The sequence below is a fragment of the Panthera uncia genome, unplaced genomic scaffold, assembly GCF_023721935.1.
Source record: "Panthera uncia isolate 11264 unplaced genomic scaffold, Puncia_PCG_1.0 HiC_scaffold_196, whole genome shotgun sequence".
Taxonomy (NCBI): Eukaryota; Metazoa; Chordata; class Mammalia; order Carnivora; family Felidae; genus Panthera; species Panthera uncia.
Window position 1 is genome coordinate 25,617 of NW_026058646.1, and position 19,413 is coordinate 45,029.

The following is a 19,413-nucleotide window of genomic DNA, read 5'->3' on the forward strand; positions in this document are numbered from 1 at the left end:
CGTTACAATTCCATGTTTACATTGTGAGTCTTCTTTACCTATTGTCACATAATAAGCACTTTTCCAAATAGTTACCTAGTCTTCATAACTATTTCACTTACTTGTATGCTTATTCCTTAAAGTAGGCTCCACGCCCAATATGGGACTTGAACTCGTGACCCTGAGATCAAGAGTTGCATGCTCTCCCAACTGAGCCAACCAGGCGCCCCCCCATAACTATTGGTTTTTTTCTGATAACTATTATTTTTAAAGACTGCAAAATACTCTATGAAATATACATTATCTTCATTAATAGTCTTTATTTGTTTTAATGCTACCGACTATTTAAAAGGAAAAATAAAGTTTGCAGCAAACATCTTTATGCACAAACCTTTCTATATTTGGGGTCCCTTACTTAGAGTGGATGCCCAGAAATGAGATTATTAGTGCTGAAATATGAACGTCCGTTTGGCTTTTGGGGTATCTCTAATCCCTGTGGCCAACACGGTACATTCATTTCCTGTATAATTGGTCTGCTCTGGCAGGGGGAGATATTTTTCATTCATGAAACAGAGAACAATTTCTAACTCAGGAAACAGCCTTGGACCTGCAGAGCACCCAGCTGAACTAACCAAAAAAGGGTTATGCCAGAGGTATATTGATTTGCTCCTAAAGTCCATTTCAGGAGCCAAGAGGCTCTTAAGTCTCTAAAAATGGAGCTTTCTGTTGGGAGCAAGCAAATTCTGTGACAGAGAACTGAATCGAGGTCAGAGAGTAGGCTCTCAGGTTTGTCTTAAGTATGGCACCTTATCCTGAATCGGTGTCCCCATGTAACAGCACAACTTTGTATTTATGCAGTTGTCAGAATTTTCCAGGGGCTGCAACACTCGTCATTTTGTCCTTATGGCACCGTTCCCTTTAACCAGTACAGTGAAGGGACACATCCACTTCCAGACCTTTAGGACAAGCTCACACACACCTCTGATTTGGTCCATCTCCCATCCCTCTAGTTTCCACTGAAATAAAAGCAGGAGCTTTTTCTCTACTCAGCAGGCCTTTGTTACCTATAAATCATCCTCTACCTCTACTATTCTGGAGGCTCTTTTGACATTACTTTACATTTTCCATTCCACTTTAGGTCTGAAATGCAGCTCTGCCCGGTTCATCCCTTGTAACTCACCTTCTTTGCATGTGGAAGAGTTATAGTAATATCCTAACAAACACAGGCAAAAATAGGTATCATTCAGGCTAACACATGAAGAACCACCTTTACAGGGAGCTCCTTGGCAAGGACTGCTGGGATCTGAGATGGAGGAGAAAGAGATTAAAAATCCACAGAATGACAACAAATTACACCCAGAAACATACTTCAAAATCTTCCTGCCTCCCTCTGGGCACTTTCCATTCCTTGGTTATGTTACTCTACAGCACACCCTTAGAAGAGCTAGAAGCAAATACATATTCCCTTACGTCTCAAGGGAGTTTGTTGCTGAAATTCTGGAGCCAGAGGCTTGTCAACGGTAAAGGGCAGGGGCCGGTGGGCAAGAGTGTACTTATAGAGACAGCAGTCTTCTAATTCCATCGTTGGAATCTTTGGATTGCAAGGATCCTTCAGAACCTTGATGTCTGTGCCTCTGACACTAGGCACAGACTAGGTGTTAACTAGGTGTTAATGCCTTAACACCATTTGAGAGAGAGAATCCTATTTTCTAGGAAAGTATGAATAACTGTCTTATAGGGAGGTAGAGGCAAGAAGCACCCCCCCCCAAGAAACTAGGTGTTCTATTTGAGTTAACAAACATAGCACACAGGTGCATGAAGAAAGGAAAAGGGACAGGAAGGGGCCCCTGCAGATTAACTCAGTGAAAATTCTCAGAGGAAGTGATGATGGCACACACTCTCCCCTGGCTTTCTGAGTGGATGACTTGAATAGTTGGTGAGAATTATATTGCAATGGTGTCCACACCATTGGGTGGTGCTCCCAGACCAGGCAGGGTACAGCCTCTTCCTCTCTCTGGAGAAGTGGTGGGATCGGGGAGTGGAGTTAGGTCAGAGGCCAAATGGTTGTCTTGGCTGGCCATTTTCTCCACCTCTGTCGAATGAAATGATTCTGAGCTTTGATTTCAGAAACAGTCAAGTGACTGATCAAAAGGTGTTCATATTCTTACAAACTTATAGGTAGAAATTGTTGATTTTTTTTAAAAAAGCTATATATAAGGTGCAATGTGTACAACATGCTTTCTTTTGTGATAAAAAGAGAGGAACATGCACAAACACACAAATGTGTACGCTCGTATTTGCACAAATTCCTCTGGAGAAAGATATGAGAAGCTGGCCACAGAAGTTGCCTCTGAGGAAGGAAACTGGGGTCTGGGTCCTAGGAGCTTAGGATAGGAGGGAGATTTAGTTTTTACTGAATATACTTTTGCCCTGTTTAAGCTTCTTTTCTTCCATAACTTTGGGCCTAATTTACTTTAAAAAAAATTTTTTTTAATGTTTATGTATTTTTGAGAGAGAGACAGAGCATGAGCGGGGTAGGGGCAGAGAGAGGGGGAGACACAGAATCCGAAGCAGGCTCCAGGCTCTGAGCTGCCAACACAGAGCCCCATGTGGGGCTCAAACCCAGGAACCGAGAGATCATGACCCGAGCAGAAGTCGGATGCTCAACCAACTGAGCCACCCAGGCACCCCTACTTTTATTTAAAAAAATAGAAATTAGGGGTGCCTGGGTGGCTCAGTAAGTTAAGTGCCCAACTCTCGATTTGGGCTCAGGTCATGATCTCGGTTTGTGAGATCGAGCCCCCACATCAGGCTCTGCACTGACAGCACGAAGCCTGCTTAGGATTCTCTCTCTCCTCTCTCTCTGCCCCTCCACTGCTTGCACACTCTCTCCTCTCTCTCAAAATAAATAGATAGGTAGATAGTGCTGATGAGGATTTGGAGCAATGGGAACTCTCATTGGTGGGAAAGCAAGATGGTATAGCTTCTTTGGAAGACAGTTTGGTAGTTTCTTACAAAACTAAACATACCAAATAATCCAGCAAGCACACTCCTTGGTATTTACCCAAAGGAGTTGAAAACATGCCCACTCAAAAACCTGCACAGGCATATTTATGGCAGCTTTATTCATAATTGCCAAAATTTGGAAGCAACCAAGATATTCTTCAGTAGGTGAATGGATAAAACTGTGCTACATTCACAGTGGAATATTATTCAGTGGAATAATATTCAAGTGGAATATTATTCAGAGTTAAAAAGAAAGGAGCTTTGAAGCCCTGAAAAGACATGAAGGAATCTTTTTTTTTTTTTTAATGTTTATTTATTTTTGAGAGAAAGAGTACAAGTGGGGAAGGGGCAGAGGGAAAAGGGGACAGAAAACCCCAAGCAGGCTCTGCACTGTCAGCACAGAGCCCGACGCGGAGCTCAAACCCACAAACCGGGAGATCACGACCTGAGCCAAAGTCAGATGCTTAACTGACTGAGCTACTCAGGCACCTCGGTATGAACTAATATTCTAAGTAAAATAAAAGGTGTTTTCAAAAATCCCCACATTGCAAGGATGATTTGGAAAATCCTAGGGAAGGAACGGAGCACAACCCCACTCAGGATACACCAGGCAGACAAGTCCTGGAATGCTTTCTCTCCGGCAATAAAGGACAGACTTGTCAGCCTGTTCTATGCGACAGGAATAAAGTCACAGGATGTTGCAGCCGGAAGGGATTTTGATGGCTATTTGGTTCAGTCACACCTTATTACAGATGGGTAAGTTGAAGCCAGGAGGGAAGTGACTTGCCCCCTCCCCAGGTAGCTAGTGGAGGGGTTTCACTCTGAGGGAATGTCCGGGGAAGCAGAAATGGCTTAGAAAAGTTCTCTTTCCTGACTTCAGTAGAGCTGATTGTGCAGCTGTGACCCAGGTGGCCTAGTCTTCAGAGTGGTCCCTCCAAACATGAAGGCGGACAGGGACCCAGGTCTCAGATACAGGCTCTGTCTCCCTTTGCTTAACCAGCCAGTTCTTAGATCTATCTAGACCCTTCAAGCCTAGGTTTGAGGATTCTTTTAGACCAGGGGTTGGTAAACTATGACTCATGAGACAGATCTGGCCCGTCTTCAGTTTTTGTAAATAAAGTTTTACTGGTGTGCAGCCAGACTCATTCATTTGTGTCTGGACTGTGACCGCTTTCGTGTTAAAATGGCAGGCTGGAGTAGCTGCAACAGAAACCCTATTGTGGCCCACAAAACCGAAAATATTTGCTAGCTGGCTTTTGCTGATAAAGTTCGCTGACCCTTATTCTAATAAGACCAAACTTTGGGAAATGAGGCAAGTGGTTTCTGTTTCAATAATTTTGACTTGAGGTCAACTGCCAACTCTTCAGGACAGTATTCCTGAAACATCTGTCCTTTGGACAATGGCCCCATGTCTAGGACCATTTGAGCACTGCCGTTGTGTGGCTTTTTATTCCTCAGACTCACATTCCGTGAATTAACTCAAACTCCAAACTGTGAACAGCCACCATTGCAATGTCATACTTTCCCCCAACATTGAGTCAGGATAGCACTGACTCCTTCCTTGCGTAGATCAGGGAGACAGACCAGTGGGGCTGGAGAGACGGTGTTTATTTGGACCTTGCCTTCTCAGAGAAGCTGAAACTATTTCTTAAAATCTCCTAGGGAGATGGAAGCTAGAAAAGTAGCTTTCATGATGCCCAAGTCTATAAAAATATTCCATAACTAACTTGAAGTAGGATAGGTGGAGGGCAAAGGAGAACAGAATGAAACCGTGGGTTATCTTTTAGGGTCTCTGCCATGACTACTAGTCTTTGTGACTCAGGGTTTGTTTTTTTTTAATTTTTAAATATTTATTCATTTTTGAGATAGAGAGTGGGGGAGGGGCAGAGAGAGAGGGGGCAGAGAATCAGAAGCAGGCTCTGTGCTGACAGCAGAGAGCCTGACGTGGGGCTCGAACTCACAAACCGTGAGAACATGGCCAAAGTTGGATGCTTAACCGACTGAGCCACCCAGGTGCCCCTTGACTCAGAGTTTGTAATTCCAGGGGTTCATGTTCAAGGAAACCTTGGGTCTCTCTATACCCACTTTCCTCCCCCCACAGAACACACTTACCTACCATCCTCCACAATGCTAGGACTCTGCAAAGGAGCAGTCTTTAAGGAAATCGCTCTTACCTGGGGGACCAGGGCTTGGGGGTCTGATCTCAGGCGAAGTGACATTGCCAGAAGTCACTGAAGGAACAGCCTCTGAGGAATTACTTTGGGGGACTGTGATGAGGGATGATCCAGTGTCCGTCTCTGTCGTTTGTGTTTCTGGAGAAGTAACCACTGTGGTTGGCTCGTTGCTCCCAGAAGAAACGCAGCCAGGGGTAGGTGCAGTTGTTGTGTTTTCACCTGTGCTTGATTTACTTGTTGTAGACGTGACAGTGGCGTCTGTAACTGAACTCGATATAGAAACAGAGGCCACAGAGGAAGTAGGTGGAGTTTTTGTGGCAGTTGTGACAGTTGTTGTGGCAGTTGTGGCAGTTGTTGTGGTAGGTGTTGTGGCAGTTGTTGTGGTAGGTGTTGTGGCAGTTGTTGTGGTAGGTGTTGTGGCAGTTGTTGTGGTAGGTGTTGTGGCAGTTGTTGCGGCAGGTGTTGTGGCAGCAGTAATTACGTCATTTACGGTAGCGCTACTTGAAGGAGTTGTATTTTGCCCAATGGCTGGAGGAACAAAGATACCAAGTTTCAGAAGAAAGAACATTCGATATATAACGGCAGTTACTTATTCTTTAATACCAATTAGTACCCAATCATTCTTTCTTGAAAAATAAATATAGTTGACTACATTAAAAACGATATACATGGGGACACCTGGGTGGCTCAGTTGGTTGAGAGTCCAACTTTTGATTTTGGTACAGGTCGCAATCCCAGGGTTGTGAGATCGAACCCTGCATTGGGCTCCGTACAGAGCGTGAGCCCTGCTTAAGATTCTCTCTATTTCTCTTTGCCCCTCTCCCCACTCATGCACGCTCTCTCTCTCTCTCTCTCTCTCTCTCTTTTAAAAAAAAGTAAAGAAAATACATGACTACTTCGGTCACACACACACAAAACCCTCACAATAGATAAAATTAAAGAGAAAGAAACTGGAAAAATGTTACTGAAATATATTACAAAAAGTTAATATGTATGAAGACAAGGACCAAGAAGTAACATCATTTAGGCCTGTAGTTGCTGGACTATTAAATCCGGGTTTAATATTCTCTAGTAGTCTTCTGTGAGGACAATTGACAATGCCAGCAGGTGGCGCTGTTACTACCTGAAAGTGGCAGTCTTTGTCTTTTTTTGTCTTTTTATAGTTTAAGGCAATAGTCCCCATTTTAGGGAGGGCAGGGGAGGGGGTTTATTTAAAGAGTGATGAAATAAAAACACCTCATTACGTGTGTATTAAACTTTCTCCAAAAATTGTTTCCTAGGGATGTTTACCCATTAATAATTTTAGACACATTAATTTTTTAAAGAGCAGGATGAGTAGAGATGATTTTTGCCCTAAGGGCTACGGTGATCATCAGAGTTGCCTTTTTTCCAACTCTTAGAAACCCCTGGACACATGGAACAGTAGTAAACTCTTAGTGACCCAGTGATCACTCTTCTAGAACCCCTGTCTCAAAGAACGCTGACACTGACAACCAGTTTAAAATCAAATATTAGAAGGTTTCGTGAGAAAAAGAAAAAAGAAAAAAAAGTGTAAGTGAGGAAGCAATTCCTAACCCCTCCGGTATAGAAAGACCACTGATTCCCCCACAAGGCTGTGAGCCCCTGGATGGCAGAATCTGGCTCTCCACCTTCAACAGGGCCTGGCTTAAATAGTCATTAAGTGTTGAAGAGATAAACCATTGCTCTGCCAGGAGCAAGAAAATAGTTCACCAACTGACCACCTTTTTTTTTTTTTTTTTTTTAAGAGTGTATTTTTAGGTAATCTCTACACCCAACGCGGGGCTCAATCCTGAGACAGAGTTGTGAGCTCCACTGACTGAGCCAGCCTGGGTGCCCCACCAGCTGGCCATCTTCACTGCTGCTCCTCCTATTCCTGCTACTCTTCTCATTTAACAAGGGCTCACCCTGAGTCAGAGAGTAACTGTGAGATTGATACGCGCATCCATCTTTGATAGAAGAGCCGGCCAATACCCAGATGGGTTTAGGGATTTGCCCACAGATAAACCGTAATTCCCATGTAGAAGGAGACAAAAGACTCCTGATGCTGGAATCAGGGATTAAACCAGATCCCTGCATTGCATTACGGTCCAAATGACATTTGGGGGCCAAAGAAAAGGCTACTGTAGGGCATCAGGCCCTCGGAACCTACTGAGTTGTTCTTGTCTGGCCTGAGGAACTCTGGAGGACAAATCTCTGGCTTGCTGAACCCCACACCTTAGCCCAGAGCCCCCTTTACTTGTGCTATGTCTTCCTTCATCGCACTGAAATGCCCTACGTCTTTGAGCAGAATGGGAGAGGAAACTTCAGCCATGAAATAGTCTGCTTTGTTGGACCTTGGAGCTAGTAGCTTAAGCCCGCTGGTTCTATCTCAGAGACAGCAAACATGATTAAAAGAATAAAAATTGCAAAATGTTCCTTACCTGAGGCTCCGAAAAGGAGGATGAGAAGAGCGAGGTGAGGAAAGGCTTTCATTTTAGATGTTCTTGCCGGGCAATCCAAGGAGGAAATGACTTCCCTCCAACTGTCTTCAGTTTTAACCCTCTTTTGGGTACAAAGTCCAGTCATTAACTGACGTCAATCAGCCAGAGGCAATTACTCCTTGGGGTTTGGTCATATACCATAGGTCTCTTCCGAGCTTTTGAGATAAAAGAGGTAACCTGGACTTAGTATTTTTCTGTCCAAAATATTCTGTCCAAAGTATTATAGTTCAAAATAGCTCAAAACAGCCCAAACCTCCTTGGGAGGTTGTGAGGTGTGTGTGGGGGGGGGGGGGGCAGGGGGTTAGTCGTTAAACATCCCAAATGTCCCTGGGCTACCACGCTTTAGGAGGTCACCATTCCTTCAAACACCGCATGTAGTGTCTGTGCTCCACTTCCTGCCATATGAGCGTGGAGAGGGTAGTTCCAAGAATCCCTGAGGGGCTCTTCCATGTTTTCCCCAAACCGTTTGCTGTTTAGCTTTTCAGGGGCCTCCCTGATGGTCACTTCTAGCAACTTTGTAATCCTATCTCCAGGCTTCCATGGCTCTCCACAGATCACTTTACCTGGACGCTGCGCCCCATAAATACCTGCAAACACAGTTAATATTGAACTGTAGCATTTAGCCTAACTTTACTGAAGGCTTGTGGGTGACAGCTCAGGGAGGGGAAATACAGTACAGAAAGGGGAAAAACTTAAAATGGATGACCGTAGCTCTTCACTCCTGGCTGTTCGTTCGCTGTCCTGGCCTCCCTCTCCCAGCTCCTCTACTTACCTCTTGTCCCCGAACCCCTGAGCCCCTGACTTCTCACTACATTTCAGGAACCAGCCCATCACTTAGAGTAGGGTCTTGTTAACTCAGGCCTCCCTCCCTACAGCTCAGAACCCCAATTCCCCCTGGGTCTAGCCCCGGACAGAGGGGTGAAAACAGTCGCTCCTTGTGAATATTAGGCAGTTTTACCTCTGACCTTAGTGAAGACAAAATTTTTTGTTATTACACAGCAGGTTAATTCCTTGTTGTCCCCAAGGTCTCCATTCAGGAATAGAATTTCGGGTTTGCTCTTATATAGCTGAGAGGCCCATTTAAATATTTTTCCCAGGCAAAACGCCTGTGCTGTTATTCTCGGCTTGAAGCATTCCTGGCACCAGAAGTTAAACTAAGGCCTCTTTTTCGTCTCTTCTGTTTTCTTTTTAAATTCACTTTATTGAGTTAGGTCTAATTTACATCAATAAGCGAATCCATTTAAAGGGTAAATTTTGGTGAGTTTTGATAGATGTGTATACGTGTGAAACCACCGTTATAATCACGACATGGAACATTTCTATCGCGCCCCAAAGTTTCCGCTTGCCCCTTGGCAGTGTGTTCCTCCCTCCACCCCCCACCCCAGGCAACCACTGACCTGCTTTTGTCACTAGAGATTAGTTTGCTTTTTCTAGAATTGTATATAAATGGAGTCATACAGCATGTATTATTTATTCTATGTCTGGTTTTCCCCCTTAGTACAATGATTTCACAATTCATCCAGATTACTGTGTCTATCAGCCCTTTCTTTTTCTTTTCTTTTACAACTTTATTGAGGTATAATTTATGTAATATGAATGCACATATTTCACGTTTTGATATGGGCTTATACCCATGAAACGATGATCGTGATCAAGATACCAAATATTCTCACAATCCCCAAAAGTTTTGTGCCCATCCTTCCCCACACCCCCAGTCTGAGGTAACCACTCCTCTGTTTTCTGTCACTATAGATTAATTTGCATTTCCTAGAATTTTATAGAAATGGAGTCAAACAGATGTACTGGGTCTGGGGGGCTTTTATTTTTTGGTCCGGCTTCTTTTACTCAGGATAATTATTTTGAGATTCATTCATGTCGTGCGTGTATTAATAGTTTGTACGTATAATTTTCCATTCATTTGGAAATCTTTCCTTAGGATAAAGTCCCAGAAGTGAATTTCTCAGGAAGTGGGTAATTTTTTATGTCATGTCTCAGTCAAAAAACCATTTTCTATGGCTCCTGATATCTGTTGCCGCATTTCCTTTTGAAGGGAATATAGCCTTTGTAAGCTTATTAAAGTATCTGCACCCTCACCTGAATTGACTGCAAACATTTTTAAAGATGTAAAATGTTATTTTGTTTTGCTAGTAGCATAACTGTAAAATGAGTGAAGGGTATTTCCCTCACATTTCTTTATGAATTTTATTTTCTCTTTTTATGAATAATTTGATAATGGCAACCAACTTTTGGAAAATAAGTTATCCAAATATCTGTGAGCCTGAAGACCCATGACTATATCTCATTTACTTTGCATTCCTTACTCCCTGAATCTAGAACAGACTGAATGGCATTCGGCCATCCTTTCCTTTATTCCATAAATATTTAGGAAGCACCTGCTTTGTGCCAGCTGCTCTGGATGCTGGGGACAGAGGAGTGAACAAAGCAGGGAGGCTCTCATGGAAGAGGAGCAACAGACAACCAAACCAACAAAGAGACCACGGAAGTTCACATTGTGAGGATGGTCATGCAAAATGAACTGGGGGCCTGTAGTCAGGTGGGGAGAGGGGCTCCTTTAGATGAGACCACCAAGAACCTTCCTGTTGTTGCACTTAGACTAAAATGTACACTCCCTGTGGCATCAGGCCACACTTCTCTGACATCACGATTCCATTATCTATCTTCTGGAATTAAGCTCTTGGGGAAGTGATATGGAGGGGCTTTCCCCAGGAAGCAGCTTCACCTTTCACACACCCAGCTCCCCGAATGGGATGACGGGAGATTCCATGTAGGGGAGGAAGGTCCCTATCGCCTCCACCAACTGTAATTCAGATTTCCTCCTGGAGGGGTGAGTGGTTCAAGAGATTTTAATGCTGCTGTTAGGGTGCTAGCACTAGGCCTGGGCTCCTTGCTCTTGGAGAGGAAAACCGCCAACAACAGAGGGGAGTACATTAGCACCTGTTTAGGGATCGCAGTGGTTTCTGGTTTGCACCTGCCAGCGTCCCCAGTCCAGTTGCTCCTAAAATGGGAGACAACGCAACGAGAAATGAGGGCAGTGGCCGTCAAAGTGTTCCCCGCACCAGCAGCATGCCCACAACTCGGGAACTTTTTAGAAATGCACATTTCAATCCCCAGCCCAGGCTTACTGCATCAGCCATCTGTGTTTTAACAAGACTCCAGGTAATTTTGCTGTGTGCTCAGGTGTGACAATCACTGTGCCCGTGGCACAAAGTTGATTTTAAGTGGTCTGTGGTCACTGTTAGAAAACATTGATTTACTCGGAGGAGGAAAGTAATTGCCTTTTCAAACACATTTCAGACACTCTGATTACACAGGGAGAAAATCACGCTGACTGCCAATGTATCTGTGTTCTGATACTTGCATATTTCCTTTACAAGGAAGACAGAGCAGCCCCAGGCACAGAGCCTTTGGCAGAGATATGCACCTAGAACCCACTAACACTTAATTTTTGTTGTGTTCATTGTATGATGACTTTCTATTTATGAGAAAGGAAACTAGTTTTTTATTTAAGGTGATGATGTAAAGTTTATTTTAAAAGTAAATTCATTTAGGTCTTAAGTCAATTTCCAAACGATATTCTAGAGGAAAGAGTAAAGACGGCATGTGGTTTGTCAAGAATCCTGAGGGTGGGACAAAACTGCCTGACATTCAGAGGACACCATGCTGGGACACATCCTTGGGTGAGTTGAAGAAAAGACCCTTCAGAGTGTGGGGGTGGGGAAGCAAACAAAGTAAGTTAGTTAAAATATAAATAAAAGAAATACCAAATATCAACACCATGAAAAGTGTCACTTTGCACTAGGAAAAGAGAAAACTAAACTAAGCCTCATTTGAAGCTGAACTCTGAGTTATTTTCGAATGGAATTTAATCAGATAAGTGCCTATTCTTGGGAATTTGGCTCCTATACCCCCCAGCTGGCTGTCAGTCTGGGGAGGGGGAGGGCCATAACATTTCATTTGACATTCAAGGCTTGAACTCAACTCAACTCCATAATCTTTAACCAGACATTCTTTTGAATTGTTGTTCAAGTTACCTATGAAATATCTCTTCTAAGAAGGAATTTTTGATTTGGCTTTCTAAGGAACTGTTTTCTTTATGACAAATTTGAAATAAAACGTCAGCACATGTTCACAAGCAATTACCTGAGAGGTTGCTCAGCACCAGGAACCAATTAGATACTATGGCTGTGGGCCTATTTTGAAAGATTGAAAGATTGATAGATCTTGAAGATTGAAAGATTGAAAGAATGATAAGATCTGCTGTTGGCAATGGTATGCCACCAACATGCCATTACAGAAATTGCAACATGTATTACAGACCTTTAAAAATGGACAACTTCTGGGGCACCTGGGTGGCTGAGTCAGTTAAGTGTCCGACTTTGCTCAGGTCATGATCTCACGGTCCGTGAGTTCGAGCCCCACTTGGGGCTCTGTGCTGACAGCTCAGAGCCTGGAGCCTCCTTTGGATTCTGTGTCTCCCTCTCTCTCTGCCCCTCCCCACTTGCACTCTGTCTTTCTCTCTCTCTCTCTCAAAAATAAATAAACATTTAAAAAGATGGACAACTTCTGGGAAGATGGCAGAGTAAAAGGATCCTACTAGATCCTATCATCTATTCCAATAGACACACTGAGACAACAGGCAGATTAGTGCAAGGAACTCTGAAAACAACCTGACTGGCAGAACAGACTTTCCACAAATAAGTGTAGAGAGGAGGCCGCATCAAAACGGGTAGGAGGGGCAGAGACATGGCTGAGAACCAACACCCCCCAGCAGGACTAACCACAAACAGGAAAGATACCACAAGCCAGAGAAGTTAGCACTGAGAGAGGATCAGACGCCACCCTAGGCATGGGTGACCTGCATTGGGAAGACAGGTTCTCATAACATCTGGCTTCGAAAACCAGTGAGGCTTAACTTTTCGAGTTTTTACAATAATCAGGGCTTAACTCTGGGTACTTTAAAAACCATCCGGACTTAACTCTGGGAAAGCTGGAAGGCAGGAGGAAACTGACACCCCGCCCTTAAAGAGCCCGCATAACAACCCCACTGAGAAATAGCATAGAAGCAGCTGTTTGAAAAGCACCTGGGGTATATGTGAAGATTTATTTACTAACCTCAGAATGTGCGCTGGAGGGGCAGGGATTTTTAGAAGACTTGCCCAAGAACAGAAGGGCTGGCACACACCTCCCCCCTCTCCACCACCCAGCCGAGATATCAGGACACTTGCAGAACCAGCGGGAACACTCTCCACCAGGCTCTCCAACACCTAGCACCATGCGCCCCACCCACGTTCTCCTGCAGAACCACCCCATCCAGCTTGTCCCACTCAGCAGCGGGAGTCTCTCCAAGGCGCTCCTGCCCCAGAGAGGGGAAGACAGCCACACGCTCTGGTGCACCTGCGGTCCCAGCAGCCAAACTCGCAGGCCACAAAACAACTCTCAATAAATTAAAAAAGATTGATACCAGATCATGCATCTTTCTGACCACAGTGGCATGAAACTAGAAGTCAATCACAAGAAAAAATGTGGAAAGAACACAAATACGTGGAGGTAAGTAAAATGCTACTAAACAATGAATAGGTCAACCGAGAAATCAAAGAGGAAATCAAAAATTAAAAATAGAATTACCGTATGATTCAGTAATTCCACTGCTGGGTATTTACCTAAAGAAAATAAAAACACTAATTTGAAAAGATATTTGCACCCCTATGTTTATTGCAGCATTCTTTACAATAGCCAAATTATGGAAGCAACATAAACCCAAGGGCCCATTGATAGATGGATAAAGAAGATATGGTATAGATATGCAATGGAATATTACTCAGCCATAAAAAAAGGATGAGATCTTGCCATTTGCAACAACATGGATGTATCTAGAGGGTATAATGCTAAGTGAAATAAGCCAGAGAAAGACAAATGCAATATGATTTCATTAATATGTGGAATTTGAGAAACAAACAAATTAAAAAAGAGACAAATACCAAAACAGACTCTTAACTACAGAGAACAAACTGATGGTTACCAGAGAGGAGGTGGATGGGAGGATGGGTGAAATAGGTGTTGAGGGGCATCTGGGTGGCTCAGTCAGTTAAGCACCTTGACTTCAGCTCAGGTCATGATCTCTAGGTTGGTGAGTTCGAGCCCTACAGCAGGCTCTCTGCTGTCAGCACAGAGCCTGCTTCAGATCTTCTGTCTCTCTCTCTGCCCCTCCCTCGCTCACTCTCTCTCTCTCAAAGATAAATAAACATTAAAAAAAAATACGTGGTGGGGATTAAGGAGAGAGCTTGTGATGAGTATCAGGTGTTGCATGGAAGTGTTTGTTCACCATATTATACACGTAAAAGTAATACAACATTGTATGTTAATTACACCTCAATAAAAAAAGAAAGCAAATAGACATATCCCTTGACCAGCGATTTCATTCTAGGAATTTGCCCAAAGGACATAACTAGACATGTACTCAAAGATGCTTGTACAAGGATGCATTACTATTATTTTTCAAAGAAAAAAACATAAAACTATATAAATGTCCAAAAGCTAAGCTAGGTCAAGACAAATTTGGTGACTTCTTGAGAAGAATATTAAGCAGTCATCATAACAAAGGAAATTTTCAACAGAACTGTATTTTTACTAAGTGTGACTAAACTATCAAATAATCTACATAGGGAGGCATTGGACTTGGGGTCCGCCACCCATTATTGACTTTAGATTATTTCCTTTATTCACCAAGTACGTTAGAGCATCTTACAAGCACCAGAGGACCGTCCCAGGCTCTGAGGTTATAGCGATGAATTGAAATGAGCATTTCTGAGATAACTCTGTACAAAGCGCTATGAGGGACACATTCAGGATGTGGTGGGAGGATGTATAAGGGGACGAGCTCACCTTGGAACACTCAGCAAAGTGCACCCAGGAAGCAGGACACCCCACAGAAGCCAGCACGCAGTAGGCGTGCGATAGCCTTTGACTGGCTGACATTGTTCACGGGTGTGAAAATAAAAGAAACCTCATTTAAAACCAAATTGGGGAGCTCTGAAGGGGATCTCTCATGCAGGTACCGCTCCCTGCAGCCTGTATAACCAGCAGGAAGAAGGAAGACCATTCTTATCTTGACAGGAGAGGACATTTTTCACATCAGAATGTCACTGCCTGCTTTTAAGAAAAAGAAGGAAGATCCTTCCGGGCCTATGACCACTAACTACCGCTTGCAGCCAGTGAGAAACCGCCACTGAAACAAGCTCCAACTCTTGTTCTGCACCAGCGAACTTGTATTCAAAACAACCCTCCCTGATTTCCTCCTAAAAGCTAATAGAAGCTGACCTTCCCTTCCCTTTGTCTCTGGACTTGTCTGTCATCCACCATAGTTTCCAATTCTTCTGTTATTCTCCCATAAACGTTTTTGCTGGTAAAATAACTGGCTATTTTATTTTTAAGGTTGACAGGTACAAATATCCCCATTTCTGCTCCACCCCGGGGGGAGCTGCTGCCTCTCAGGGCAGGACCGGAAACCAGTGTCCCCTCTGATCTTCTGTCCCAGTGTGGGGCCTGCCTCTCCAGGAGCACTCCTTCCTGTATGGAGACTTCTTTCCCGGTGCCCCTGCTTCCTCTCCCCAGAAGAGAGAGGAGAGATTTAAGTCTCTGTAAATCATAGGGATGGAGGGGGGGAGGTGAGCAGTAATCTCTGCAGAACTTCTTTCTGGAAGCAATCTTGTCTTGCTGAGTCAAGCTCCCTAGTAATAATCTGCCTGTAAGTATTTGTAGTTCTTTGAAAAACATTTCCACATTTCCCAATAATGCTTCTTAGAGGGTTAAGTAAATGTGTAGTTTTGTGAACTGGAAAGCTACCAGTAGGGCATAATCTCTGGGATCCTTTTCTCCTATGAGAAAAATTTAGATTTTAGTGGAAATACCCCGATGTGCTCTTAGAGCTGGGCTCCCAGGGTGGTGTCATGGACCCAATCTAGAGTGGTGAGGAAGGTAGTTTTCCAACACCCCATGTCAGAGAATTAAAAATGAACTGGATGTTACTTTACAGTCACTAGGAATGCTATAATAATAATAATAATAATAATAAGCAGATTAATTGCAAGTGTTGGTGAAGATGTGAAATCAGAGCCCTCATACTGCTGGTGGAAATGCAAACTTGGTGCAGCCACTTTGGAAAACAGTTTGGCGATTCCTCAAAATTAGACATAGAGTTATCATGTGACCCAGTGATTTTACTTCTAGGTGTCTTCCTAAGAGAAATGAAAATATGTCTACATAAAAACATATACATGAGTGTCCCTTGTTCATAATAGCCAAAAGATAGAAAGAACCCAATGTCTATCAGCTAATGAACAAAATTGGTAATCCATACAATGGACTATTATTCTGCCATAAAAAAAAGAAGTACTGATACTTGCTACAATGTGGATGAAGCTTGAAAATATTTTGCCAAGAAAAGCAAGCCAGTCACAAAAGACCACATTTCAGATGCTTCCACTTATGTTAAATGTCCGGAACAGGTAAATCTATGGAGACTCAAAGTGGATTAGTTGCGGCCTAGGGTTGTGGGGGAGGTGAGAGGATTGGGAGATGACAGCTGAGAAAGTGCAGGTTTCCTTCTAGGTTGATGGAAATGTTCTAAAATTGGTTGTAGCGATGCATTGAATGAAATGAGTGAATTGTAGAGTATGTGATTTATAACTCAATAAAGCTGCTACTAAAAAAATGAAAGAGGAGGAGGAGGAGGGGTAGAGGAAGGGGAAGTGAGCAGGGATAGGGAGGTGAGTGGGAGGGAGTGGCTCAGTTAGTTAAACATTGGGCTCAGGTCATGATTCACGGTTGGTGGGTCGAATCCCGTGTTGGGCTCTGCGCTGACAGGTTGGAGCCTGGAGCCTGCTTCAGATACTGTTTCCCTCCCTCTCTGCCCCTCCCCCTCTTGTGTGTGTGCTCTCTCTCAAAGATAATAAATAAACCAGGACACCTGGGTAGCTCAGTCGGTGGATCATCCAACTGAGCTTAGATCATGATCTCACAGTTTGTGGATTCAAGTCCCATGTCGGGCTCTGTGCTGAACACTTGCTCAGAGCCTGGATTCTGTGTCTCCTTTTCTCTCTGCCCCTCCCCTGCTCACGCTCTGTCTCACTCTGTCTGTCAAAAATAAATAAATGTAAAACAGACAAACATTTAAAAAAAGTTGAGCTGGGATGGATTAGGTAGAAACCACGTTAGGACACTTTTAGAGAGGAATGTCTTAAAGGACATTTTTACTCGCTGACAGATAACCTTTTTTGTAATGACCACAATTCTATAGAGTTCAGACGAGCTATAGAAATATAGCTATTAATGTTAATAACTTGCATTAAGAAAGCACCTACCACATGCCACCATTCTACACACTTTACACTTATTAACTCGAAACCATGAAGTAGATTTAATATCATAGCATAGGTAGGACTGTGACTTAGATCCAGCTTAGCAAATACTTTCTATAAAGAGCTAGATAGTAAGTAATATAGGCTTTGTGGGCCAAGAGGTAAGATTGAGGATATTATGTAGACATTTGTAGAGGAAAGAAAACAAATTTCCAAAATAAATTTTATTGATAAAATGTAAAATATAATAATAATTGAGCACAATTTTTGGTAATACTGGTTTACTAATAGAAGAATGGAATTCTTTTTTTTTTAGCAATCAATTTCCAGTTTGTTTGTTTTTTAATATATGAAATTTATTGTCAAATTGGTTTCCATACAACACCCAGTGCTCATCCCAAAAGATGCCCTCTTCAATACCCATCACCTACCCTCCTCTCCCTCCCACCCCCCATCAACCCTCAGTTTGTTCTCAGTTTTTAAGAGTCTTTTATGCTTTGGCTCTCTCCCACTCTAACCTTTTTTTTTTCCCTCCCCTCCCCCACGGGTTTCTGTTAAGTTTCTCAGGATCCACATAAGAGTGAAAACATATGGTATCTGTCTTTCTCTGTATGGCTTATTTCACTTAGCATCACACTCTCCAGTTCTGTCCACATTGCTACAAAGGGCCATATTTCATTCTTTCTCATTGCCACGTAGTACTCCATTGTGTATATAAACCACAATTTCTTTATCCATTCATCAGTTGATGGACATTTAGGCTCTTTCCACAATTTGGCTATTGTTGAGAGTGCTGCTATAAACATTGGGGTACAGGTGCTCCTATGCCTCAGTACTCCTGTATCCCTTGGGTAAATTCCTAGCAGTGCTACTGCTGGGTCATAGGGTAGGTCTATTTTTAATTTTTTGAGGAACCTCCACACTGTTTTCCAGAGTGGCTGCACCAGTTTGCATTCCCACCAACAGTGCAAGAGGGTTCCCATTTCTCCACATCCTCTCCAGCATCTATAGTCTCCTGATTTGTTCATTTTGGCCACTCTGACTGGCGTGAGGTGATATCTGAGTGTGGTTTTGATTTGTATTTCCCTGAGGAGGAGGGACATTGAGCATCTTTTCATGTGCCTGTTGGCCATCCGGATGTCTTCTTTAGAGAAGTGTGTATTCATGTTTTCTGCCCATTTCTTCACTGGATTATTTGTTTTTCGGGTGTGGAGTTTGGTGAGCTCATTATAGATTTTGGATACTAGCCCTTTATCCGATATGTCATTTGCAAATATCTTTTCCCATTCTGTTGGTTGCCTTTTAGTTTTGTTGATTGTTTCCTTTGCAGTGCAGAAGCTTTTTATCTTCATGAGGTCCCAATAGTTCATTTTTGCTTTTAATTCCCTTGCTTTTGGGGATGTGTCAAGTAAGAAACTGCTACGGCTGAGGTCAGAGAGGTCTTTTCCTGCTTTCTTTAGGGTTTTGATGGTTTCCTGTCTCACATTCAGGTCCTTTATCCATTTTGAGTTTATTTTTGTGAATGGTGTGAGAAAGTGGTCTAGTTTCATCCTTCTGCATGTTGCTGTCCAGTTCTCCCAGCACCATTTGTTAAAGAGACTGTCTTTTTTCCATTGGCCATACTTTTGTGGATCTAGTTCCAGGGTTTCTATTCTATTCCATTGGTCTATGTGTCTGTTTTTGTGCCAATACCATGCTGTCTTGCTGATTACAGCTTTGTAGTAGAGGCTAAAGTCTGGGATTGTGATGCCTCCTGCTTTGGTCTTCTTCTTCAAAATTACTTTGGCTATTTGGGGCCTTTTGTGGTTCCATATGAATTTTAGGATTGCTTGTTCTAGCTTTGAGAAGAATGCTGGTGCAATTTTGATTGGGATTGCATTGAATGTGTAGATAGCTTTGGGTAGTATTGACATTTTAACAATATTTATTCTTCCAACCCATGAGCATGGAATGTTTTTCCATTTCTTTATATCTTTTTCAATTTCCTTCATAAGCTTTCTATAGCTTTCAGCATACAGATCTTTTACATCTTTGGTTAGATTTATTCCTAGGTATTTTATGCTTCTGGGTGCAATTGTGAATGGGATCAGTTTCTTTATTTGTCTTTCTGTTGCTTCATTATTAGTGTATAAGAATGCAACTGATTTCTCTACATTTTGTATCCTGCGACTTTGCTGAATTCATGTATCAGTTCTAGCAGACTTTTGGTGGAGTCTATAGGATTTTCCATGTATAATATCATGTCATCTGCAAAAAAGTGAAAGTTTGACTTCATCTTTGCCAATTTTGATGCCTTTGATTTCCTTTTGTTGTCTGATTGCTGATGTTAGCACTTCCAACACTATGTTAAACAACAGCCGTGAGAGTGGACATCCC

At 42.9% G+C, this 19,413-nt stretch overlaps 1 protein-coding gene across 1 annotated transcript in view; it reads right to left on the reverse strand.

Annotated features, from left to right (window-relative positions):
* LOC125917529 (mucin-13-like) overlaps nucleotides 1-19,413 on the reverse strand; it is a 49,523-nt gene that overhangs the window by 16,771 nt on the left and 13,339 nt on the right. The window contains exons 2-4 of the mRNA XM_049623708.1: nucleotides 10,480-10,676; nucleotides 5,160-5,687; nucleotides 1,160-1,282 (exon numbers count right to left, since the gene is read on the reverse strand). Coding sequence (XP_049479665.1) covers nucleotides 1,160-1,282; nucleotides 5,160-5,687; nucleotides 10,480-10,676 — 848 coding nt within the window. The remainder of the gene's footprint in view (nucleotides 1-1,159; nucleotides 1,283-5,159; nucleotides 5,688-10,479; nucleotides 10,677-19,413) is intronic.